The sequence below is a fragment of the Hypomesus transpacificus genome, chromosome 20, assembly GCF_021917145.1.
Source record: "Hypomesus transpacificus isolate Combined female chromosome 20, fHypTra1, whole genome shotgun sequence".
Classification (NCBI taxonomy): domain Eukaryota; kingdom Metazoa; phylum Chordata; class Actinopteri; order Osmeriformes; family Osmeridae; genus Hypomesus; species Hypomesus transpacificus.
The window spans coordinates 3987016-4011908 of record NC_061079.1 but is presented as its reverse complement, the minus strand read 5'-3'; the positions used below and the strand labels follow the sequence as shown (position 1 = coordinate 4011908).

Sequence of the window (24893 nt, the reverse complement as noted above, 5' to 3'; positions counted from 1 at the left end):
GGTGGCGGTCATTAATTTCCATCATATGGTTGGTTTGCTTCTCCAACCCTTCAGTTCTGTTCATAAATTAACTGTGCGATTATTACGATAAACTCTCTGAAACCTGCTGCAGCAGGGACTTTTTTGGGGTCCAAATATCTGGGTTTTAATTGGTTCATTTACTATTAGATATCTTTATTGGCTACTGAAATGCCGGTCAAATGTTTGAATATTAATTGAAATTGTTAAATGCTTTCTAACATGCAGGGGTGGTTGGAGACCACTTCAACTGAGGGGGAGGGAGGGGGGGGCAAGCTAAGGCCTGTTACATTAAACATTATTGTCACATACAACAGGCAAAAGACCATGTTTATGTAATTATTCAGATTACATTAAGGAAGGGCCACAGGGGCACTGTCTGTCTCCCTCCCCCCACTGAACAACCCATGCTAACGTTATATACAGCCACTGTATTGTACTAACCCTTGCATTTTGGAGGTCTACTTCGGGCAGGGATCCATCTCCCACTCGCCTGGCACAGACGAGCCGTATCAGGATAGGCATAGTGGTTCTCAGGACAATGGTAGATCAGTGTACTGCCTTTGTCCTGCCCCTTGGTTAGAGTGTAATGACCTCCCAAAATGTCCATTTTCTCCAGAGAACACTGAATAGAAACTCCTGTAAAATAAAGACAATTGGTCATTTTTTCAGAGTAAGGATTTACGAAGAACACAAGCTTGCTGTCTGTTTGATGCTTAGTGTCATGGTTCCCGCACCCGTGTCCAGACCCAGGTGGTTTACTATACGGACCAGGATAGACAAGTATGCATTTGTGCTGCAGGTGGGGAGCACAAAACCGATGTGTTTAATCTGCAATGAGACGGTTGCCCTTGTCAATAGTGGTATTGTGAAACGTCACTATGACACAAAGCATGGATTGGACACTGAACAAAAGTACCTCCAGAACTCCGAGGTAAGGGCCAGAATAAACCATCACAAAAAATGAACCATCACTGTTCCGGACCCTGGACTGAATGGAAATTTGGTGAGTGGACCTTTTGGGTTTCTAATTGAGTACCCCTTTTCTAGGCTGATCAGCCTCCTTCCCCTTCCCTTCCATGTGTGTGTCACTGTGGCAGCTCATGACCTTGTTACTCTTATTATTTACACCTGTTGCCGTTGGTCTCTCCATTTAAACCTTGTTTGTTCCTCTTCTCTTTGTCAGATTGTTTTACAGAACTCCAGCAACTGCCGTGTTGGTATTAGACTCCTTGTGTCTGGATTATTATTTGGAATATCCCAAAGCTTTCTGTTTGTTTGCAATTGTTTTTGAGGATACGTAGAGCTTTCTATATTTTGATCCTAGTTTGAATTCCGTGATTTTGTTCTCTTGGAGACCTAATGTTACGGTCTCTTTCTATCTTTGGGGAGATGGGCGGTTTGTCTCACTCTCTCCTCCTATCTGATAACGGTGTGGTGCGTTACCGGCTGATGACGTGGGCGTGTCTGTCAAGGCTCCTCGTTGTCCAATCAGGGGAGCTCCATACCCTATATAATTGTCGGTTTGTTTGCGTTGTTGGTAAGAGCTTTTGGTTGAGCGAGCGAGTCGCGTGAGCGTGTCGCAAGTTGTAAGTGATTGTTTATTTGTATTTGTAGACCAGGGGCCTATTCCATAAAGGCCGCTCAAAAAAGCTAGACTTAAAGTCCTAAACCAGACTTGAATAAGTTTAATTAGTCAAGCGGGGCTTAAGCAGTTCCATAAAGGCCAATTTCAGCTCATGCAGTCCTACTAATTCAAGTCAGATTTACGTAGTCAAGCTAACTGCGTGCACCCTATTTTTTAACAGCCCGACAGGTAAAACATGGATCATAGCCTACAATCCACCACGGCAAAAGCAATGCACACGGCCACATGACTTTTTCCAGAAAGAACGTTCCCTTTAAATCGTGTAAAATGACAGCTCCCTCATACACCGCTTCAATTAAAGTAAAATGACACGCCACGATTGACGTCATGAACGATAAGACCTTCGTTGATAAAAAAAATACCCTCTAAACTAATCTAAATGGACTTTTTTGACATTGTTTAAAATAAATAGCCTACTATTAATTAAAACATTATCCAGTAGCCTAGTGCTAACTTTTTTAAATGGGTTTTGTGTCAGGGAAATGGAGAAGCAGGTTTATTTTATGTAAACATGATTAGATTGAGGCTTTACAAGCAGAGGTGATACAGGAAGTCTGTCACAGACATGACTTCCGTCCGTTTTTACTACAGGAACCTGTTGCAGAAGGTGCAAGAATAAATAGCAGAATTCAGGGTGGGACAGCTACTGACCACCTGCAAAAACTGCCCTCTTCAAGGTACTTGCAGACCTTGTGTGTCCAGCAACACAGTTACTCTCCTGCCACCAGACTGTAGCAGAATATGTAGCAGGCATCTTGTAAGTAATTTCTACATACCATTTACAAACTGTTAAGGCACTTACCAGCCTGCAAAAAGTTTTTATATTTTATCTTGACTTGTTGCCAGGATCTTTTTTGTCCAGTCATGTCGTTCTGTATGAACATTAATTGTAGAAATACATTTAGAATCAGACACCGCTTATAGAGATGTGTGCATATGGTTGTAAAACATATTCTTGCATTGTGCATAAGGGTTTGAAATTGGGCCGAGTCTTTAGGGTACATTTCCCAAGGAAAATTAATTCCCTCTGCTCACTTTTAAGGCAAAGTAGGATAAATAATAATACATTTTATTTACATAGTGCTTTAGCCTACATGGTGGGCTACTTAAAGACACTTTACAGTAAAACCAGCACATTTAGCACAGAAACACAGATTCAGTAATACAGCCAATACATAAATCAAGCATATTAAAAGCAATTACAGTGTACAACTTTCTTAGATATTTTTCAATCTTTACACTTTGTCAGTCCGTGATTGTCTGCCAGGCTTTTCTCTCTGTTTAAGCAGCCGTATTTCCTTTTTTACATATGATATGCTTCACTATGCTTCAATTTTCGTAATTTGTTGCTGCTTAGCGGGTGAAAAATATGCTGCACGCATCTTCTCCATTTCTGCATCAGTCAATCTGTGATCAATACCATGGTCTATTTAAAAAAGCCGTGAAGGTGCACTTATCCTAACTATGTAGGCTACATCTGGATTGACATAGCTTCACCTTCTCATCCTGGTTTGGCAAACGTGCAACCGAATAAGCCGCGATGAACGGATCACAGGCCAGCTGCGCCTTTTCGGTTATCCTGGATTTCTTTATTGTAGCAGTGAGGTAAGTTGTAGAATAGGTTGTGTTAGGCAGGAGTAGTTGGGTGGGGAAGCTCAGGGTCTTTTTGTATTTCTTTGATTTGACAGACTGCTGTCCCTGCTCTACTCCTAACCCTTTTCCTGTTGTCCTCCCCCCCCCATTATTTGAGTTTATGTATGTGCGTCTGTACTTATTAATGCCTTGCCATGTGCAAGGCATTTTGGTTGTGGCAAAACAATTATTGGCGCTACCCTCCTGTTCCCTTCACCACTGTGTGGCCTCGGGCAGTTGCGTACCCCCTTAACCATTGAAGGGGGCGTAACACCTGATTAAATAACTCTTATTTTTTAAATTCTCTGCATGTGATTCCTGACACTTAGTTTTCCTGTATTTGTGAACAGTGTTACTTCAGATGTAACTTTCTACAGAATCTTCCCTAAAGTATTAGGATACCGTCAGTAAAGTAGCTTAAACTTCAATGATCACCTCAACAGTTGATTTTGCTGTTCAACAGTATAAACATAGCATAAGTCTGAGCATGCCTAAAAATGAAATGTATAACAAATTATGATCACCATACCATGAACATCAACAGTTGGTCACAAAAAATTTGCTAGGGAGCTGAGGCGAAGTTGCATACAGGGTCAGTGCTTTCCTGTTGAGATTACGGTGGCAAAGTAATGGTACAGTAAACTTGAATTTACTTCAAATTAAATAAATGGTATCAAGGTAACAATTAAATAAATTTTATTTTTATCTTATCTAATTGGAACAAATCCATGCATGCATTTTGTTTGTTTTCATCACATGAACTAGCATTTCCTGCACCACATGTACAGTCAGTTCTCAGAATCTCACACTACTGAGCAGTCACGCCCACATACTACGACATTCAGACTAAGGTGCTTTGATTATATTTTTTTATATGCATATATTTGTCCTTGTTAAGGACAACTAGCAAATAATGAAACAATAAATAGCCATACTTCTTGGCTCTAATGGCATTTGGTGACTTATGGCACAGCTGTCTAATGTCGTGAAAAATATTCTACGTTTTCAACCAATATCCAAATTTTAAGAACAGCACTATCAGCAAAGTTTGATGCAAAGTGTTTATTAGAATCCAAGGTGACAAAGATTCCAACAAATGTGAGCAAGATCCGGGGATCAGACTGGAATTTTTCTCCAGACATTTCTCGTACATATTTTCCCAATTATTTTATGATATTTTACCATCGGTACAATATTTGTTGGTCACAGAATGCATTATGCATTCTTACCCAGCTGGTCCCTCGTCATAGGGGACTCTGATTACAGGTTCTTTTTTTCATAGAAAACTTCAATTTTTAGGCCTGCTCTGGAAGGCCAGCTGCACTAGGTTTCTGGGCATAGAGCCGAAAATATGCCTCATGATAGCTGGGCCTTGTCGTTTAATGTGGAAGAAGCATATACACAGTGTTCTTTCGCACTCAGCCCCTATCAATCCAGATTTGCACTTTGGACTTAATATCTTCTACTACATATTAGTGGCAAATGCAATACGAATAAGTCAACAGCTTTGCATCTGGTTTTTAGTAATATAGCATATAAAAGTAAAAAGGGTGATTAAGAGGTTAATAAAATCCATAATCATTATCCATCTTCATAATAACAACAGTGTGATGTTTTTTCCACAACACTAACCAACTTCTTTGGTAGAGTTAAAAACACAAGGGTATACATTCTCTCTTTAGGGGACTGGCAGTCCCCTATAGCTCAAATTAAAGGTTGGTCACAATGAGTTATATGTCCATGCAATGGCCGGCTTATGTTAGTAGGCATGTCATGATTCAGTTATATAAACAATGTTTTTGTTAGTGGAATGGAAACTTAAAAGGCAAGCAGAATCATTATCACAGATAATTATTACATACACTAGAGTCATCGAGAGCTAATTGTCCATTCAGAGCTATAGCTGATATACATTTCTTATAGACCAATCCCACATGAGCATAACACTGAAAAAGTATCGCAAACACACAGGTATATGCATTGGCACACAACCTTATATGTGCACAATCAGCACTGTTTCAAGGAACTTGCTGGAATTTTTAGTATAATAAATATTAGGCATGTAATTAAACAATGGCCCAGATTATTTTCGAAGTTTGTGAACACTATTTTACGTTAGAGTGAATTCAAATTTCATTCAATTGGTATTTTTCTTAATGACTAATTTTTCGGAATTATGTTACTTAAAAACACTTAACATATGTAGCCATTTTTTGAAGAAAGAAATTAGTTAATACTGATAGCTGGGTCTGATGGGACACGCACATTTGGAAGTCAATGCATGGACGAAATGCTTTCTTAAGTACAAAAAATAACTACTTTCATGTCCATGGGCTGACAGTATGGACAGTATGGTCCTTGCCAATGTTAAGAGACCATTGAAACCACCAAGAAATAGTGGCAGAGCAGGGGTAGTGTTAAAATATACAGTAGGTGACAACAACATTTTTCCCCTATAATGTTCAAACCAAACCTACACCTGTGACTACATTATTGTAATTGAGGGCTTCACATACTTTATGCACAAGAGATACTTTGTTTTTTGATTTGGACCCGGGTCTCCTGAGTTACAACCTATTTTCAGTTTCCACCACTACTTTGCCAATAAAATGTAGATTTCAACACGTTCACTTAAAAGTAAGTCTATCATAAAAAGCACACTATCGAGTGGTGACAGGTTGAATACACAAGAATAGACATCAATTACTGCTGAATGGCTTTTACACTTACCCATATGAAAAGGAGAGAAAACCAGCATAGCGAACCAACTGAAGTGCAGTCTACAACCCATATTGGAGGCCAGCGGTCAGAAACAATTCTAAAAGTACGATGACTTCTAAATAAAGCACATTTATAAAGTAGAAAAAGACTAGGAGGAGGGGCTGACTTGTGTTGTCACTGTTTAACTGCAGTTCAAATAAAGGAAGATCAATGACCAATTCAGAGAGAAACTCATATTTCCCTCTAACAAGACATTGTTAACTTGAAAGACACAACGTTAAATTGATATGCAGTTGTTATATCCATGCAGCATCTATCACAACAAGGAAATCATGAATTGTATTTCATATAGCGGGAGTAAGATGGCTGAGCGGTGAGGGAGTCGGGCTAGTAATCCAAAGGTTGCCGGATCGATTTCCCACCTTGCCAAATGATGTTGTGTCCTTGGGCAAGGCACTTCACCCTACTTGTCTCGGGGGGGAATGTCCCTGTACTTACTGTAAGTCGCTCTGGATAAGAGCGTCTGCTAAATGACTAAATGTAAATGTAATTCATTGGAATTTATAAACACCGAATTTTCCATTTTAGGTTTTAAGCCAAAAGCTAAAGAAAACGCATTAACGTTCTCATGGGCACGCATTGTTTTTCATTTCTTGTGCAAGTTTGAGTTGAATCTATGTATATAAAGGCCTAGCATGGATTGCGGAACTGTTTAGAGAAAGACGTATTTGAGGGGAACACTATCATCGACGCAAATCTTTCGCTGCCATGGATACGGGAAAGCTAATCAAGGAATTAACACTATAAGAAGCTAGGCTGTCTATGCTATCTAACCAGCAACACCGTTTATGACTGGCGACTATAGTTAGCTTGCTATAATTTTACATTAATTGAGAATATATTGTTGCTCATTGATTACAGAGTATCTCACGATGTCGTCTGCCCCGGAGATGCGAGAAAAGTAAGTCACATTAGCTTGCGACAGCGATGCTATAGCTGAATGATGTACAGTACCAATACTGTAGGCCTATCTAGTGAAATGTATGTTACTGTAGCTTGTTACTAGTAACCAAAAACATTACACCTAACAACGGTTGTTGGCCATATTTAATCTTTCAACTAACTATAGTGACTTCCTTCAGCATCTCTAGATAATGTTGCTGCTTGTGTGAGCGAAAAATAATCGATACTGTAAAGGTTAACCCAGGTGCACTGTAGTGACGTGTGTACCAGCAGTAGGAGTATTGTACGATGTCAAGTCAAAGAAGTTGATTGGCTCGTTAGCAGCGATTGGGGCTGGATGTCCCCGCTTTGGGTGGAAAAATGTGATTGTGTAGTCTACAGTACATCGTTCTTCAACTGTCAGTGTCAGATAAAATATGGGTGTTGTGAAACAAGAAGTGCATATTATTAGCAGGCAAACTAGTAGGCTAGTCATCCACAAACCAACTGTGTTAATCCGACTTCAACACTTGGAACTCGTGAGATTTATTTAGCGAATAATGTACCAACTGCAAGAGCTACGCCTACTAGCAACGCTGTCAACAAGTAATGAAGGTGGAGTAAGAATGTTCGGACTTTAAAACTTGGAATGTCTAATTAAATGGTCTACCAATGGTCTGCCATTTAAAATAGTCCAACTTGAATTCACTGCCGTGAACTGATTTCGCTTCCGCCGCTGTCATGGTAGCTGCTTACATCAAATGTATGCGACGGCTGCACCTCGCTAACTCCAGGAAGCAATAACTAAACCGGAGACTGTACCTAGCCTTTATAGAGGCTTAAAAGGATGACAGGATCAAACGTTAAAGCTCAGTACAGCAGGAAGACCAAGAGAATACGGCAAGGCCTACAGACCATCAAAAAGTACAAATTGAGGTCAGTGGGAATTGCCACAGCCGACCAAACACCCAGATGAGCTCTACACATTCAATGTGAGGTTTTGACACACTCAACAATGAAACAGCAGCTACGGGTCCCAGGGAACCTGACAACACTGTCTTCCCATCATCTGAGGCTGAGGTGCTCCACCTTCCGGAAGGGCGAATGCTTGCAAGGCCCCTGGTCCAACAGAACACCACCTCGAGTCATCAAAAGCACAGCTATCTCCTGTGTGCACAGACATCGTCAACACCTCACGCACAGCTCACACAGGCCCTCCCTCATGCTTCAAGATGACTATGATGATACCAGTGCCTCAGAAAAACCCAGGGAGACTACTGCCCTGTGAAGGCACACATCAACACAGTAACACAGTTTGCCTTATAGAGCAGACTTGTCAGTGGATGATGTCATTTCCCTGGCCCTACATTTCGCACTGGAGCTTCTTGACAAAAGGGATACCCATGCCAGGAATCAATTCATAGACTTGAGCTCTGCGACATTCCTTCCACCAAACTGGTCTCAACATTGGGAGACATGGACTTGGGTAGCTCTTATTGCACCTGTATTATGGACTTCCATACAGCCAGGTCACGTGATGAGGATCAGTAACAATCGCCTCATCCACCCTGCATCTCGGAATAGGAGTTCCACGAGGTTGCTGCCTCAGCCATAGGTTGTACTTGCTGCATACCTATAAGCGTACAGCCAGACACCCTACTAGTAACCTATCATGACTACTATCCACAGTAACGTAGTAAAAACTTCTTCCTTAGACAACTTTGTTTTCAATGTTTATTTTTGTTTTGTTTTACAGCACAGAGACCAGCAAATGGTTAGATGCACATTATGATCCGGTGGCCAATCTCTATACTTTTTCTTCATGTATCGGTAAGATAATCCAGTGAAAGAGATGGTTCCTTTGTCCTCTCTCTTCCTTAAAACTTCTGTCATGAATCCATATACAGTAAATCACTGCAAAATGTATGGACGTTTTCATTTTACATATTATATTTACTGTTTTGGCTACATTATGACATACATGAGAACACTACATCAAAGGATTAGCCAAGGGCAACAGGGTATAACTGCAGCAGCTAGTTTGAAAGTTAACCTCCACAATGTCGAACTTTTTTGTTGGTCTGTACAGTAAACATAATACATCACACATTTTTACTAGTGTCTCATCAAATAAAACGGTCTTAACATGCCTAACTACACAATATTTTAAAACTAATGATACCAGTACTTTGAGATAAATCCACTTTTCAACTTTCTTTCTTTAATTTTCAACAATATCTGCAATGTGTAGCCTACAGGACAATTTTTAAAAATGTTTTATTGTAAAAATTGCTAAATGTACCTGTTCTGTGGATCTGTTTTCTTCAGCTCTGGCAGATCTGCATGGAGATGGGGAAAATAAGGTAACTACAACTCTACCTTTCTCCTGAAAGACAAACCCAATTTGGAATCTATTTACATTACATTACATTTACATTTAGTCATTTGGCAGACGCTCTTATCCAGAGCGAGTTACAGTAAGTACAGGGACATTCCCCCGAGGCAAGTAGGGTGAAGTGCCTTGCCCAAGGACACAACATCATGTGGTGTGGCGGGGAATCGATCCAGCAACCTTCTGAATACTAGCCCGACTCCCTCACCGCTCAGCCATCAGACTCCCTATTTCTGCTGGAGTGTTGTGTTTTTGTTTTCTTTGCCCAAGGATGTTCAAGTGGTGGAGATTCAGGAGGTCTGTTTCAACTGTATGGTGTCATAGAGTTAAAACTATCCTATTTCCTCTGTAGTTGGTGGTGGGGGACTTGGGCACAGGTTCAAGCAACATGAAGCTGAAAGTGTACCGAGGGACAGGTTTGATGAGTGAGAACACGCTACTTGACCTGCCTGTGGGCTTGGTGTCTTTTCTCATGGATCAGCATGAGCCCCGTACTCCAGCCATAGCTGTGGCCTCTGGCCCCTTCATCTATGTATACAAAAACCTACGACCCTACTTCAAGTTTACTCTCCCCCCACTGGAAGTGAATGCCTTGGAACAGGAGGTCTGGGACCAAGCCAGAGAGGTATGGGGATTGTTGTATTCTTTTTTTTATCTCATCAAATTCAATTCATCCACATTTGGAAATGAATGAAATCGAAATGAAATTAATCTCTTCGGGGATTTGTAGCTGTGTCACGCAAAGCGAGTTGCATTTAGTCTGAAGAAAGACTTTTAAAAAGACTAACACGATTCATTTCCGCATTAAATAATTAAAAAATGAAAACAATGTTTCGAATGGTCTGCGCCTGTTTCAATAAGTAAATAAAATGGCCCTACACCTCCGCCCAACACTCCCATGATCCTGTTCTATCCATGTCCGGTGTCAAACCCCTTTCCCTCTCTGCTAGTGAATTGCATAGTCAAGATAGGCCCGTTACACTGCTAAAAATGTCTATCATCAGGATTATTACATTTACAGTTCAGTATTGTGTCAATGTAGAAGAGGATGTTTTGTTTGTTAGTGCAAGAAGAGAATCTTGAAGTGTGTTTCCTCTTTTCTAATTGAAGGACATGATTGACCATATGACCTTAAAGGAAATGTTGGAGGGCATAAGGTACTGTTTTGTTGTTCCCCGCCAGTTGCATCTTGGTCTTTGTAGTCTGTCTAATGTGTACACTGGGCGTGAGAGGATGTGGAGGTCATTGTGCTGTGCTTTTGTGTCTCCTTTCAGAGACAAGGCTGATATTCCACTGTCTGTCAGATCCTTGAGGTATGTAGTTTGTCATGTATCCAACATTCAAGTTTGTGTCACGTACATTTCTGACGGCGTTATCCTTTCCCTTTACAAAGGTTCCTCATGTTGGACCCACAGGATATGGAGGCTTTTGTTAACCTTCACAAACAGCAGCCAATACGAAGACAGGTGCCCTGGTTCATTATCACTATCATTATTCAAGATTGTGCATGCACACACACAAACACTCTAACCTATACGCATCTCTTTTTAGACTGTTATCACCTGCATTGCGACACTGAAGAAGAACATGGCAGATGAGGATGCCATCAGCTGCCTTGTGATTGGCACAGAGAGCAACGACATTTACATCTTGGATCCAGAGGCCTTCACTATCCTCTCCAAGGTCTGCTCTCTTCACCCGTCCGATTATTTCTTTTGTCTCCCCATTATCACCATCCATATTGTTTATGACTCAATTGTAGTTTGCAATAACATTTCCAGATTTATGGCCTGTGCTTTTAATAAACAGAGATTTCCCTCAAAGATTTTTCTCCATTGATGGCTTAAAATGAGTAGATTATCATTCAGACGGATGTCAGACATGATATGCTGTCGACGTTCTTATCCCCTCTTCTCTCAGCTGTCCCTGCCCAGCGCCCCCACACTGATTGACGTCACTGGTCAGTTTGACGTGGAGTTTCGCATTACAGTTGCTTGTCGCAACGGGAACATCTATATCCTGCGTCGGTAAGACCGCCCGACAGAAAAAAAGGGCCCAGTACTCTGAAAAGGAGTTCTTCTTGAAAAAAGAAACTAAGAAATTGGATACAGGTGTAAGGATTTGGCTCATGGTGTACATTTGCCAGCAGATAAGCACATAGAGATTCGCTTACATTTTATTTTGAGACCATCCATACCCCTGTTGAACATAGTAGATGCTCATACCATCAAAAAACGTATCAAAAGCAGAATGTTGACCATGTCTCAGCTGATACTGGGGCCTGTACTACGAATCAAGATTTTACGTTAGCAAGGTAACTTCAGGTTCAACCCAGGGTTTTCTGTACTACGACGGTGGATCACTTGTTACCGGGGTAGATTGGAAAGATCTGGGTTGAGTTAGAGAGTTGATAACTGCCGTCGTAATACCGCTTATCGTGACTGCGATTATTAGGCTTCCCGTTGCCGGGTAACTGAATGTAATCCAGAGCATGTTGATCTTGATTCGTAGTACAGGCCCCTGGTAAGGGTGAGGATAACTTGATGGTAATTTATAGCATTCTAAAATAGTTTTATTGTGTATATACATCTACAGATTGACTCCAAATAGCATTACCCGGTTCTTCCATTTTCCTTCTTTTTTTTTTTTTTTTTGCACACATTTGATGTTCAGACCCACATGGATTTCAAACAAACAAAAAGGGGTTTATTTCAGTTCACTCCTTTTGAGTAAGGTCATTGTTGTATTCTGCAGGGAATCTCCCAAACCCAAGTACTGCATCGAGCTGTCCTCTCACCCAGTGGGTCTGGTGAGGATGGGGAAGAACGTGGTTGTGGGCTGTGCTGAGGAGACTCTACAAGGCTTCACCCAGAAGGTATATCACTCCGTATTTCGGCCATAACCTGGTCAAAAAAGTACCCAAAAAGTCAGTCTGTTCACGCTCTGCCGATACATCTGGATCTACCTTGACCTGTACTGTCCCCTTTTTTGCTCTCAGGGGAAAAAACTGTGGACGGCCAGCCTGCCTGCCCCTGTCACCACCATGGGTGTGATGGAACTGCCCGCTAGAGGCTTCCAGGCCATCCTAGTGGGCCTGGCCAACTGTGAGGTCCACCTCTACAGAGACAAGAACCTCCTGAGCACCATCAAAGCCCCAGTATGAAAGCATGTTGTACAGTCCAGCTTGAATTGAACTGTTGAACTGTACTTTAGATTTGTTTTTAAAGCACACAATAAGTATTTCTTTTATTTATAAGTTTGAAGTGCGTGCTGATTGTATTAGGGTACTTCTGAGGTTTTGGATAGTTAAGTATTTTCTTTGGTTTATTTGCACTTGGATAAAGTCGTTACTTCCAGGCACATTGGATATTCCAAAATATCTCTGGCGAGCATTAGTTGCAGTATTTCTATGTTAATACAGATTCATGCTGTGCTGTTGTAGGGATCAAAGCATTGTGCAGGAAAACGTTGTTGGTGCATTGATAGACCTACGGTTGTGGTGGCCATTTGAGTATCCATGGTTTTGGGGAACCGGAATTATGGGGATAATGTATCGATATAGATTTGGTATTTGCTCTCACCAGCCTACAATCTTACCTGCAAGGGAGCCTAAGAACACAGTTCTAATGTTGAATATGAATTATGAAGCAGCTAATATGAACATAGCACAACCTACTCACTCAAGGAAAGATCTTGCTGATTTTTTAACTGCACCAAACTGGCACAAAAATGAGGTATTAATCCGTTGAACACCATTTCCTAGGATGTGGTGACCAGCATTTGCTTTGGAAGGTATGGCCGAGAAGATGGTACTCTAATCATGACCACAAAAGGTGAGTGAACCATTTGTTTCGATGCAGGGACCAATTACACATTTGACATTTGAAAAAGGAAAAACTGAAATCCATTTCACTCATATGAATGACCATCTATCTGGTTTAGTATCACCCCCCTCTCTGCCCTGGTTATCCTGTAGGCGGGGGTCTGATAGTCAAGATTCTGAAGAGGACTGCTGTATTCGACGACAGGGACAGCGCCCCGGGTCCCCCTCTTGCACAAAGCATCCGCCTCAACGTCCCTAAGAAGACCAAGCTGTACGTGGACCAAACCATGAGGGAACGGGAGAACGCTGTGGGTACGTGAGTCTTAACCCCTGACCCTGTGCTAGACAGGGTCATAGAAACCTTTCCGTTTTTTATTCCTGCCTTTTCTGTCAGTGTTTGGGCTCTGGAACTGAATTTACTGAATACGTTTGAGCAAAAAAAAAAAACTGAACCAGTTGAATTATAATATTCTCACTCTTGGTAATGACTAGACCAGTGGTTCTCAAACCTGTCCCCAGGGACCACCTGTCCTGCATGTTTTAGATGTTTCCCTGCTCCAACACACCTGATTCAAATGAATGGGTCGTTATCTAGCTCTGTAGAAGCTTGGTAACGAACATGCATTTGAATCAGGTGTGTTGGAGCAGGGAAACATCTAAAACATGCAGGACAGGTGGTCCCTGAGGACAGGTTTGAGAACCACTGGACTAAACTACACGATTTAGCGTACCCTCCCCCCCCCCCAAAAAGGGCGCCGAAATAATGTGGACCAGATCGCAGTAATGTTTGTTTGTGTGCAGCCATGCACAGGGCCTTCCAGATGGACTTGAGCCGCCTACGTCTGGCTGCAGCTAGGGCCTACGTCAAAGCCCTGGAGTCCAGCCTCACCCCCATGTCCGCCAGCCTGTCGGAGCCACTGAAGATGAACGCTGTGGTGAGTCCACCAAGTATGTCTGGGAGGCATGCAAAGTAGAAGGGTGGCTTACTTTGTTTGTGTGTGATTTTGCACGACAGGTTCAAAGCGGCTATTTCAAAACTCTACATTCCTCTCTGACTTTTTTTCTTTTTATCCCTCCTTATCTCCTCCTGTTCTGGCGTAGGTTCAGGGTCTGGGTCCGTCCTTTAAACTGACCCTAAACATCCAAAATACAGCGGCATGTCGCCCTGTCATGAACCTGGCCATCAGCTTCCTGTACGACGAGAGCCTCTACAGCATGAGGACAGCCTTCTTTAAGGTTCATGCCTCGTGTTCATTCTATCACCTACCATAACATATTTGTATCTTTTATCTATGATCACTGTGGCTCACGCTGCACTCACCAATGATATGTATTTTTGGATGAGACCAATTTCAGTTCCCGTGGCGTAGCCAATGAACCAGCAAAGCACTACATTGGTTTTGTTTAAAAATAATAACAATAATTCTGTTCTAATAATATCTGAACTTTTGCCCAGATCCCACTCCTGGTTCCAGGCCTCAACTACCCCATTGACACATTCGTAGAGTGCATGAGCGACAAAGGAATCTCTGACATCATCAAAGTATGTACTCTTTAACATTGGGAATGTTCTAAAAAGCTAGCTTTTCTTTGAATCACAACATAATTGGTTGCAATAATTCACACTATTTCTTAGAGACTATTTAAACATTAATACACATTTTAGGGGAAATTTGTTGTCAGTTTTAGTTACTGTACATACATATTTCACAATGTTTTTGCAGATGCTTTATTTCCAAAGGGATGTGCAAATACTGTAGATACGTTACCTTTGAACAAATTGATCAAACTCTCTGGAACCCCCCTCAGATACCGTTATGGCAGACCTGATGTTTCTATTCAAATAAAACTTTGCTCCCTATTGAGATAAAGATTGACCTTGTTTGCTGTTCCCGCCGCCAACTTGGGAGCTGACGGGAAACCACATGACTGTCAGTCAACGGAGGTTTGCTTGTGATACACATTGTGTAACTGCAGGTGTTTGTTCTGCGAGAGGGGAAGAGTGCGCCGTTGTTGACCGCCCACATCAACATGCCCGTCAGCGAGGGACTGGCTCTGAACTGAGAGAAACCTGCAGGTCCCTGCGAGGCTTCAACATGTACTCCACTGTGCGGACAGCAGCCCCCCGTGGCAGAAACTGTCTGGGACGTAGACGTGCTTTTGCTGGCGGCAGAGCCAAGAAAGCCATCTAGTGTAGGACTGTGTACCTAGATAGAAGGCCAAAGAGTGTTTTGGTTGTTGGAACGCCGCGCTCGGGTCGACTGCGAACCGTGTATAGGTGTCTGCAGATGTCAAAATGAGGGCTGTTTATTTTGAAAGAACAGAATCTTTGGATGTTTATTTATGTAAAGTGGAATTTGTTTATTGCTCCAGAAAGCCTATTGTACATAGAGAAAGTCATTCAAGGGGGTGCTAATTTCAGAAAATTGTTAATGGCATCATCATTGCTAGATGAAGTGCCATTAACAAAACAATTGTCTTGAAAACCAAAAGTAAACAAAAAGGCATTTAGGTACAGAGGGATATAGATTTTGAATGTAGCAAAAACCTAAATGTATAAATAAAAAAAAACTCTTAACAGTTAACAATCAAGTTGGCATAACATATGTTTTGTTAGGCTTTCCCTTGGCTTTACATGTGCGTGGCTCTGTTGGGAGTAAATGAACTTGTTAAAACCAATTAAATATTTTCACTGAGTATCCATTCTACTAATATGCTTTGTAACCACAACATCAACCAACGTAGTGAAGGCACTTTTATTTTTCACAGCATCATGCAACAATTCATTAAATGTACCAAAGTCCCAGCTACTGAACCCATCGCGGTGATATACAGTACAACCTCTTGGCGTGGTGAAGAGGAGACATGAGTCACATGCAGGAACAGAGGAGCCGGCAGAGCACGGAGGATTGTTTCAGGGATATTCAATCCTTCTAGGCAAACATGGTGAGGGAGATCCACTGGAGATAGGGAAGGAAACTTGACTTTAAGGATTGTAGTCTGCCAAGAGTAATTTTGTAATCACATCTTTGGGACTTGTTCTGTTTTCAGGCATCTCTTTTCAGTCCTCCTTACTGTTTTACTGTTCTATATAATTTGCACACAAGTTCAAAATTGGTGACATACCTGGACGAAACTGAAGGACACCACCCCATCTGCATCAGTGTCCATTTCTTTAAAAGTTTCTGTAATTTGAGAAAACGAAATTACCAGCATGCTCATACATTTCAAACGTCAGTATTTGAGGTAGAGCTAAGGGCGAGTGCGACCAGTTCTTGCTTTAGAATGGCATTAACAATCAATAATGACCCAAACTCTGTTTTGTAAATTGTTTTCATTTCCTGCTTTCAGATACAACTAAAACGATTCAGCAAACAAAGGAATAGCAGTCACAATTTAGACACCATGTCTATTAATAACAGTAAAGTTAGACAATTTGACAGTAAACTTAAACCAAATGCGAACAACTCACAGTAGTGACACATATCACTATAAGCAATGTCCAGTTTTGGGGGGAAAAAACTGAAGACGAAAGCTGTGGTAGCACTTTACAATTGGCTGTGCACTTATAGACCCTGTTTCCCAGACATGAACTTAGCCTAGTCCTGGCCTAAAAACGTTTTCAATGGATTTCTTCACAGAATTTTTCTCTAATTTTAGAACTAGGCTCAATCCATGTTTGGGAACCTGGGCTTTGGCATCTGCCACCTGGACCGGCTGTGGCCATGTCTTTGTCTAGCCCTAGTAGCGTCAGCTGTGTTGAAACAGGATAAAGAAACTCAACTGAACATGGTCTCCAAACGAATCAGACAGGTGACAAAGTTGTCAAAGTCTACACTCATGTCATCCTTGGCGTAGCGCAGGATAATCAGCTGGAACAGGTGGTTGGTAAGCTTGAAGCCTGGCATGGAACAGAGAATTCATGTTTTCAATCAAACTTGAGGTAGTGGAGTCTTATTTATTCACATTTTAGAAGGTTGTTGTTCTGTAGTAGTAGTAGTAGTAGTGTAGTACAGTATACATTTAGTACAGTATACGTGTTGGAACTGTTGTGCCATTACACATTGTATTATAGTTTAGCTGTGCTACTATGGTGAGGTACACAGGAAAGGGATGCTTTGTAGGTTGTGTGTTTGGGGCAAACGGGGCGCTAAAGGTTGTGTTATCACAGTGTAATTATCACCTTTTCTTTGGAGAGACCTCTTTCCCCAATTCCTAGGTTTTTTTTAATAACAATTGTTAAGGTCTAAACTTAATGCATGTTGTGATAGTATACTTTGAGCCATGTCTTACGAGAGAAATGTTAAGAGAAAAATATATTAGTCGATGCAACACATTACCAGCAGCTTCCAGCGCCATTCGCATTTCATAGGAGCTCATAGTGCCTGATTTGTCCAGGTCAAACTTCCTAAACACGATCTGGAAGGGGAAACGGGTGGGGTGTGAGGGGAGGGAGGTTGCAGGAAGAAAGGCAATGTGGAGTTCTACAAATGGAAGGGTGAAGAGGGTCTACAGAAGTCTTTTCAGAGGCCATGTCGGACTCACCAGATAGCGTTTGATTTTCTCCCACAGGACATGGAACTCTGTCAATCCCAGCGTTCCACTGCCTGTGGTCTGGCAGGATTGTCAAGGACGGAGACAGCAGATGAGAAGGAAAGTAGATAGCAGACAAGTACAAGCAGGCAGGCACACATACACACACACACACAGGTAGGGCATGTAGGGTAGAGAGAGAGAGGGGATGACATGCAATAAAGGGCCTGGACTAATGCATGCACCATGTAGGCTGAGGCCTCGCTAAGGCAGCTTGGGATCGAATCTGGCCCAGGCCCTTTACTGCATGTCATCCATCCCCTCTCACTCTCGTAACACATTTCCTGTCCTCCCCAACATAAATAAATAGCAAAGGCAGAATAAACATGTATACAACTACAGGAAGGTGAGAAAGTGGACATGGAAGAATGGACACGCCTCTATGGCCCAATAAAGGATACATCCATTAAAGAAATCATGCAGCGACACGCCTCCTTTGCAAAGCCGTCCGTCTTCAGGTCTTTATCTGTTACAGGGAGGTGTGAGAAGTTCCAGAAATAGACCCAAATGTATTTTGTATTGCTTAATGAATTAGTCAGAGAGATAGACACATGGACACGATTTTGTAGAGTCTGTAGACTTACGCTTGCTGATAATCCGATTGAGGATCGTCCCGAGCTTGGACACAGTGATTTCCATCTCCTATGACACAAAAGATGGTCAGAAAAGACTCCAAATCCCATGAGTATGAATCAGTTCCATCACTGTGTCACTCACTGGTCCGGCCAGCTTCCTGAAGAGATCCTTGAAACCGGCGTCAATCTGGCTCTCGTCCAGTTCTACCTGCAGCCCAGGCACATAAGACACTTGGTTTGAAGTTTGCTGCTTAGGGTAATCTACCTTTGCATAATTGTATATGTCTATGCAGCACTTAAACGTTTGCAAAACTTGATAGTATCCAGAAGAATGGCATTACGTATAATTGTCTTACCTCTTCTGGCAGATCAGCTTCTATGTCGTCATCTAATTCCCTGTCAAAACACATCGAAAACATCCTTAAACATCTTCACCTGATTCGAATCGCTTGAGAACACCCATCAACTTACTACACCCTACTGTACTAGCGGCTTACACCTACCACACACTAAACCCACTCAGTCGCCTACACCTACACAACCACTTCTCTTACTCACTGGGAGTCCGCCGGTCTCTCTGAGAAGACCCGCAGCACAAAGTCTCCATCTTTCTGGGGCTCGAAGGTGGAGGGAACGATGATGTACTCTCCGGCGGGCAGACAGAAGCGAGAGCTGACCTCGCGCAGGTTGATGAACAGCTCCGAGCGAGCCCTGGATTCATGAGTCAGGAAGAAGTCTCGTTTCAGGTGGACCCCAACCCTACCTGCACACTGGTCAGGAGGGGAGAGGAGAGAAGGAAACAACAGGAGAGGAGACAGGAGGAGAGGAGACAGGGGAAGAGGAGGGGGTCAAGGACAAGAGAGGACGAGAGGATGGGGAAAATAAACCAATGTGAGACCAGAACGAGAGGGAAGACGAAAGGAGAGGAATGGTGGAGAGACCAATAATTCATTTAGACAGGAGGAGGAGCAAGATTCATAAAGAGAGAAGAAAACAGAATCCAATAATCCCCGATAGAGCAATAATGATAGCTTCGTCCCAGAACCTTTCATACCTCCTGTGGAACCTAAAGAACAGAGAGAAAACAAAAGAGAGGCGGTATGAAATTAGAATATTTTTAAGGATAAAAATCTTAACAAATTGTATGATGGATCTATGTTGTGATGTGAATGTAGGGATTTGAATCACATTATTGTTTGGGCAAATATGCAGTTTGAATTTGACAAAACTCGAACCCTCTCTTTAGGACCCATACCTCATACACAGCAAATCCAATGGTCTCCATGTCCTTTCCTTCCCGCCTTTGCCTGCGACGATCCCTCTGCATCAATGCAACCAGGAAGCTGCAACCTGATTGGCCTTCTGTATCCGGTTCCTGTAGAGCCACTTTAAACTGGGGGTTGAGCCAAAATGTAGCTGTGGAAAATGAATGAAAATAGAGGCATCCTCTTATATAGCTGTATCATGACTTTCAAGTCTAGTACAGCTTCTGGCATGTTTCTACGGTTATGGTCAAACAAAATGTTACATAGGTTTTAAAAAATGTCTATCCTTTACATTCTTTTTCTCTTTTTGCTCTCTATTATTCTCTTTTCATTCTTAATTGTGTCAGCTTCATAGGCATGCACAAACATGTTCAGACTCCCAAACCAACAGTGCAGGAGCACAGTAAAGTACAGCTCTCTCTCCCCCCCCCCCCCCCCCCCCCCCCTCTCTCTCTCTCTCTCTCTCTCTATGTCTCTCTCTCTCTCTGGGGTAACAGGCTTTCCCAGTGGAGGGCCTGTACCTGGGTAGTTTCTGCAGCCCCCTGCTGTGCTCCCTCTCCTCCACTCCCCAGGGTAGAGGGCTGCGCTCCACTTCTTCACCTGGCTGGCCTGCAGCGCGTCCGCCGTCAGGTTGCAAATCTCCAGACGACTGAACTCGCGCAGGAAGTCACTGAATGACATCCTGTTTGAGGGGTTGAGATGTACCTGTTTATATGTGTGGTCGTGTGTGGTTGTGTGTTACGAGTTATGCAGCTCTTCATCGTCACCACGGAACACAGTCAAATGAAAATGTGACTGAAAAGCAACAGAAGGCTCGGCTCACCAGAACTCTCCATCCTCACTGCGGTTATAGAGTCTCTTCCTGACCGAGGGCTCCACTCCTGACCACTCCTTCGAGCTAAACGAAACCATCCAGAAAAAAGACACAAAGTCAAAAAAGTCACAAATTATTTTCTTTAAAAAAAAGAAAAGAATCATTAAAAAAAGGACAAATATTCAAACACAGTCTTCAACACCCTCCTCACCCTCCCTGCCCCAGATCCTAAACTTCCTCATCTCTCACTTGTCACTCCAGGGTCCGGTCCACTCCACCTCCCCCCAAGGGTTCCGGATGCGTAGCAGTTTGACAGGACTGCCCCGATACTCTACCTGGCCGACGGACAGTCACTGGTTGTCAGCTTACATGTATAGTAAATGTTAAAACTCTGTAGGATACATGTAAGGATGGTAGGGTGCAGTTAGAGTGCAGGGTACATGTTAGAATGCTGTAGCGTACATGTTAGGTTGCTGTAGGGTACATGTTAGAATGCTGTAGGGTACATGTTAGAATGCTGTAGGGTACATATTAGGTTGCTGTAGGGTACAAGTTAGGTTGCTGTAGGGTACATATTAGGTTGCTGTAGGGTACAAGTTAGGTTGCTGTAGGGTACATATTAGGTTGCTGTAGGGTGCATGTTAGGATGCAGTCATGTCTATGTCTGCTCACCTCGTCCACCCCAGTCACAGAATAAGCATGGCCTTTGACCAGCTTCTTGAAGGTCATGGCCTCCATTTCAAAGAAGCCAGATATCTGAGCAGAAAAGGAGAGACAGAATATAATATGTTCTGATAAGGTTTCTGTTGTCTAAGTGTGTGAGGTGGTGTTAGTGTACTGATATGAGTGTGTGCGTGTTAAAGACATTTGCGTGGTAACTAGGGTTGAGTAAGACACCATAAAGAAGATATGGCGGCTGCAGCCAACAAGTCAACAAAATGAAATAGCATCAAAGCCTAACCTCCAGACATCCCCCCCAAACTGAGCGTGTGCAGAATGGATGTTTTGTATCTCACGTCAATGGAGCAGCCCAGCAAGGAGCCTCTCTCCACCGCTCGACAGATGATGCTGTGCAGCTCCGGTGGAGGTTTCTTCAGCTCAAACATCTCTGTCACGCCTCCGGTGAAGTCCTCAAAGCCCTCGGACGTGCTGCCACCTGACAGGGCCTCGTAGCAGCCATTGAGCCTGACACATACGCATATCAATACACACACGGTACAGGAATCATTGTCCATCTGTATTGCTTCTACCACTCTCTTTCTCCAGGTTTGATCCCCGGTACTGCGACTTGCAAACACGTGCGGCCACCTTTCATAACCACTGCTTTGGCCAACCATGCCACAGAAAAGTTATCAATTCGATGGTGCACGATTAAACTTGATTACACACATATTTTATATGCTTATCGACCACTTCTGTAAAAATGTAAGTAAAATACAGTGTTCTAATATAATACCAATGCAAACACACAAGGAGTTATTGTGTTTGTTGTATGCTCTGTCCAGAATAATAATGTATCTTACTTGGCATAGGCCTTCTCCAGCAGGGCACTCCAGAACTCTGCCCCCTCTGCTGAATGTAGGAACAGCAGCTTTCCATCCCTCACTGGCAGCCTGTCATCAATCACCACGTCAACCCACTCCCCATACTGCCAGATCTTTACAAAAGGGAGGGACACAGCACAATCAGAGACACACAGAATCGCAGACAGTGGCCTCCAAAATGCCCCGAACAATGACGAAATTTGATAGCAAAGAAAAAAAGTAGACTGGGGTGTATCATTTTATTCCAGTTGGATTCACAAGATCACAACCACCCGAGAATTCATCTTGCCAAGCTCCAAGTTATTTATTTGTCTATGACCTATATATGACCAGAGTTATTGATTGGTCAGCGTCCTGTGAGGATCTACTGGCCGAGTATTCTTTTGGTGGATAAGGTGCCTGCCCTTATCCAAACAGTTTTGAAGGCAACTTGCAAGTGTATGTACTAAACCATCTGTTGAGTCAGGTTAGATTCCAAGGGCAGGCGAGAGCAAACAGCTAAATTAAAACAGTATCTGACACACAAAATGGAGCTGCTGGCATGTTAACAGGCTAATGGATTGTTTCCTTATTAAGGTATACCTTATTTTTCTTTGGTGGGGGGGAGTTATATACATAAATATCTCATTATATAGACTGAACAGGTCCCCTACATTGTAAGATAACGGGGTGGGTGCCTAGTCTGGAAAAGGGAAATGCTCTGTTGCAGGGTATGCATACTGCAGTGTCTGCTGAGTCAGGTTGCCAGACATCAACAAGACAGGCTACTTGGCAACTTGAGACCACTGCAGCTTTCCCAGAAGATTCTGCAGACTCCCTGTCTGGCCATCCAAATGCCCAGTGATACAAGCTTCACTAGTTTTATATAGGTTGTTTTGACACCATACTTCCACCAGGGTGGCCAGGGCGATCGCCATAGACAACAGCTGAGTGATTGGAAGTAGAGAGAAGGGAGAGAGACAAAACGAGGACTGAAATACACAAATAACACACACACCCAGGGAGACAGACAGAAAACACTGGGCAGGGAAACCAGGGAGAATACACTAGAGGAAAAACCAGGGCACGGCTGTGGCCCTAACGCTAAGCGACTGTTCATTAGCACACAATACTGAACTAGCATCAACATTAGCCCAAAGCTATATGGTTTTGCTCCTGAGCAGGCTTGATTTTTCTCGCCAAGAAATCACTTAGAAGTTAGCAGGGGGCTAATTACTGTACGGTGCTGTGTGAAAAGTCTGATCTGTGCTAGAGAAGCGTCACACACGCCTGTCTGACCAAGTGGAAAGCAGGGTCCAAGAGAGGCGAGCTGCTGGACTGGGCTGGAATCTGGCAGCAGGGTGCTGCTTGCCCTGCCCTTAGCATGGCTATTCTAAAAGACAGTCTTCATGTCCATCTATAAATACTGCCTGTATATATAGCTGTCCACTGCATGCTCACAGCCCAGAGAGGCAGGGCAGGAGGAGGGGTGTGGGTTGGGGTACACTGGCACTGGTATTCTTGACATGATAATTTAGGAGTAGGGTTTTATTCAATTGAAATGAAGTGATTTGACGCAAATCTCAAAATGGATCTCATTCATTAACCAAAGAGCTGATATGTCACAACAGTTGTTGCGCAGATGCATGCATTTGAGTAAACATGTGGCTGACTTTTTACAGGATGTAAAAGTAAGGAATACAGCCTCACTGCTCAGTGACATCACATTGTTGAGAGAGGGACGGTGCTTTAGTACCTGGAAGTGAAAGATCCCTGCATACTGCTGGTGGAAGCTCTGACCATGGGGAACCACCCTGTGCAGTAGGGTCTCATTTAAGGTTAGACTGGCTATGGCAGCCAGTAGCCAACAGTCACCTGTGCCAATGATGTTAAGACAAAATGATGAAGAAAGAAAAAATCCTCTTTCCATAACATTTAATAATACAAATAATAACTTACATTTCTAAATGGCACCTTTCAGGAGACACAAGGACTATGTCTGTGGTACACAAGGTACACAAGGCAACAATACATATTTGAAAATATTTGTAACAATCAATGTAAGCATGTCTTCTTGTCTCTTTTACAGCCCGCAGGACTGTCAGTCAGAAGACACGCAAACGATCGCACGCAACCACACACACACACATCATGTACACACACAATCAAACACAGTTAGGAGACACACACTTAGTCTCTCACACATGGCAGACGTGACTCACCAAGAGATCCCTGACAAACATCTGTGCGAGTGGCTCCGTCTACAATGAAGTGAGGATCAGAACAAAACTCCTGGGGGGGCCACAGAGATGTACGGAGTAAGGCAAGGGCTAGGAGGGCTTAGCGCCCCCAGTGAGGTGAGGTAGTACAGGACCTTGTCGAACTGTCTCACCGTAGGTCTCATCCAGCGTACCCCTTGTGTTTTTGAGGATCGTGGTCCCAGCTCCTTAAAGCCTAGCGAGGACTGTTGAGGAGGAAATGCCTCGTCTTCAAACAGACAGCCAGACTTTAGACACTGGGCTCGGAGAGACTCAAAGTCCTGGCTGAGGAACCGGAGGGCTTTGTCGTTTTGACCCAAGCCCTCGCTGCGGTCCCACTGGCTCCGCAGACGAGCTGCTACCCCAGAGGCAAACACTCGCTCGATCACCTGCTCCATAGAGGATTGCTAATCTAGTTAAGATACAGAAAGAGATTGCATTACAAGCCTACAATTTTCATTCTCATGCTCACATCATTTTTACTTTATGCCACTATAAACAATAGCCCAATAGCCCAGTTCTTCACTCAATATTTTGCGTCTTTAGTTTCTCATTCATTTTAACACAGATTGCGTGACGTGACAAACATTATATGCCTACCTTTTACACTTGTTTATCGTCCTGCAGTGACTGCAGCCTTTAGCCGCTCCTGTCTCGCCATTCATAGTGCGATTTTCAGAGTGATTGTA

At 42.9% G+C, this 24893-nt stretch overlaps 3 protein-coding genes across 4 annotated transcripts in view; 1 reads left to right on the top strand and 2 right to left on the bottom strand.

Annotated features, from left to right (window-relative positions):
* Positions 1-6339, bottom strand: part of LOC124482605 (complement factor B-like) — a 12648-nt gene extending 6309 nt beyond the window's left edge. Inside the window, exons 1-2 of the mRNA XM_047043021.1 lie at positions 6029-6339; positions 463-657 (exon numbers count right to left, since the gene is read on the bottom strand). Coding sequence (XP_046898977.1) covers positions 463-657; positions 6029-6089 — 256 coding nt within the window. The 5' untranslated portion in view covers positions 6090-6339. The remainder of the gene's footprint in view (positions 1-462; positions 658-6028) is intronic.
* bbs1 (Bardet-Biedl syndrome 1) lies at positions 2235-15873 on the top strand. 2 transcript variants are annotated; one of them, XM_047043023.1, is made up of 18 exons: positions 2235-2423; positions 6941-6980; positions 8718-8791; positions 9290-9324; positions 9706-9978; positions 10464-10510; positions 10628-10666; positions 10747-10819; positions 10905-11036; positions 11274-11380; positions 12108-12228; positions 12352-12510; positions 13117-13186; positions 13330-13488; positions 13978-14111; positions 14278-14412; positions 14633-14719; positions 15154-15873. In XM_047043023.1, exons 2-18 carry the CDS (start codon positions 6952-6954, stop codon positions 15238-15240), a joined length of 1761 nt encoding a protein of 586 aa, XP_046898979.1. In that variant the 5' UTR covers positions 2235-2423; positions 6941-6951; the 3' UTR covers positions 15241-15873. The 2 variants fall into 2 exon arrangements, with proteins under 2 accessions (XP_046898979.1, XP_046898980.1); XM_047043024.1 differs by lacking the exons at positions 2235-2423; positions 6941-6980 and adding an exon at positions 7278-8576.
* On the bottom strand, positions 15517-24893 carry si:dkeyp-50d11.2 (calpain-1 catalytic subunit). Its single transcript, XM_047043022.1, has 22 exons — positions 24805-24893; positions 24339-24616; positions 24169-24238; positions 23703-23821; positions 21947-22080; positions 21440-21608; positions 21096-21179; positions 20673-20758; positions 20433-20507; positions 20131-20291; positions 19600-19760; positions 19399-19410; positions 18903-19114; positions 18701-18740; positions 18487-18552; positions 18354-18411; positions 18171-18235; positions 17722-17790; positions 17517-17595; positions 16961-17077; positions 16303-16361; positions 15517-16136 (listed from the first exon to the last, which is right to left on the bottom strand). The coding sequence occupies exons 2-22, from the start codon at positions 24600-24602 to the stop codon at positions 16110-16112; spliced, it is 2127 nt and encodes a 708-aa protein (XP_046898978.1). The 5' UTR covers positions 24603-24616; positions 24805-24893; the 3' UTR covers positions 15517-16109.

Excerpts from the sequence above, each read along its gene's own strand:
- si:dkeyp-50d11.2 (XM_047043022.1), bottom strand. The coding sequence starts at position 24,602 with ATGGAGCAGGTGATCGAGCGAGTGTTTGCCTCTGGGGTAGCAGCTCGT. Across the intron at positions 21,180-21,439 it reads TGCTGGGCTGCTCCATTGAC|ATATCTGGCTTCTTTGAAAT; the intron begins GTGAGATACAAA and ends TTTTCTGCTCAG. Across the intron at positions 18,741-18,902 it reads GAGAGACCGGCGGACTCCCA|GGAATTAGATGACGACATAG; the intron begins GTGAGTAAGAGA and ends GTGTTTTGACAG.
- bbs1 (XM_047043023.1), top strand. The coding sequence starts at position 6,952 with ATGTCGTCTGCCCCGGAGATGCGAGAAAA. Across the intron at positions 10,667-10,746 it reads CTGTCTGTCAGATCCTTGAG|GTTCCTCATGTTGGACCCAC; the intron begins GTATGTAGTTTG and ends CCCTTTACAAAG. Across the intron at positions 12,229-12,351 it reads TACAAGGCTTCACCCAGAAG|GGGAAAAAACTGTGGACGGC; the intron begins GTATATCACTCC and ends TTTTGCTCTCAG.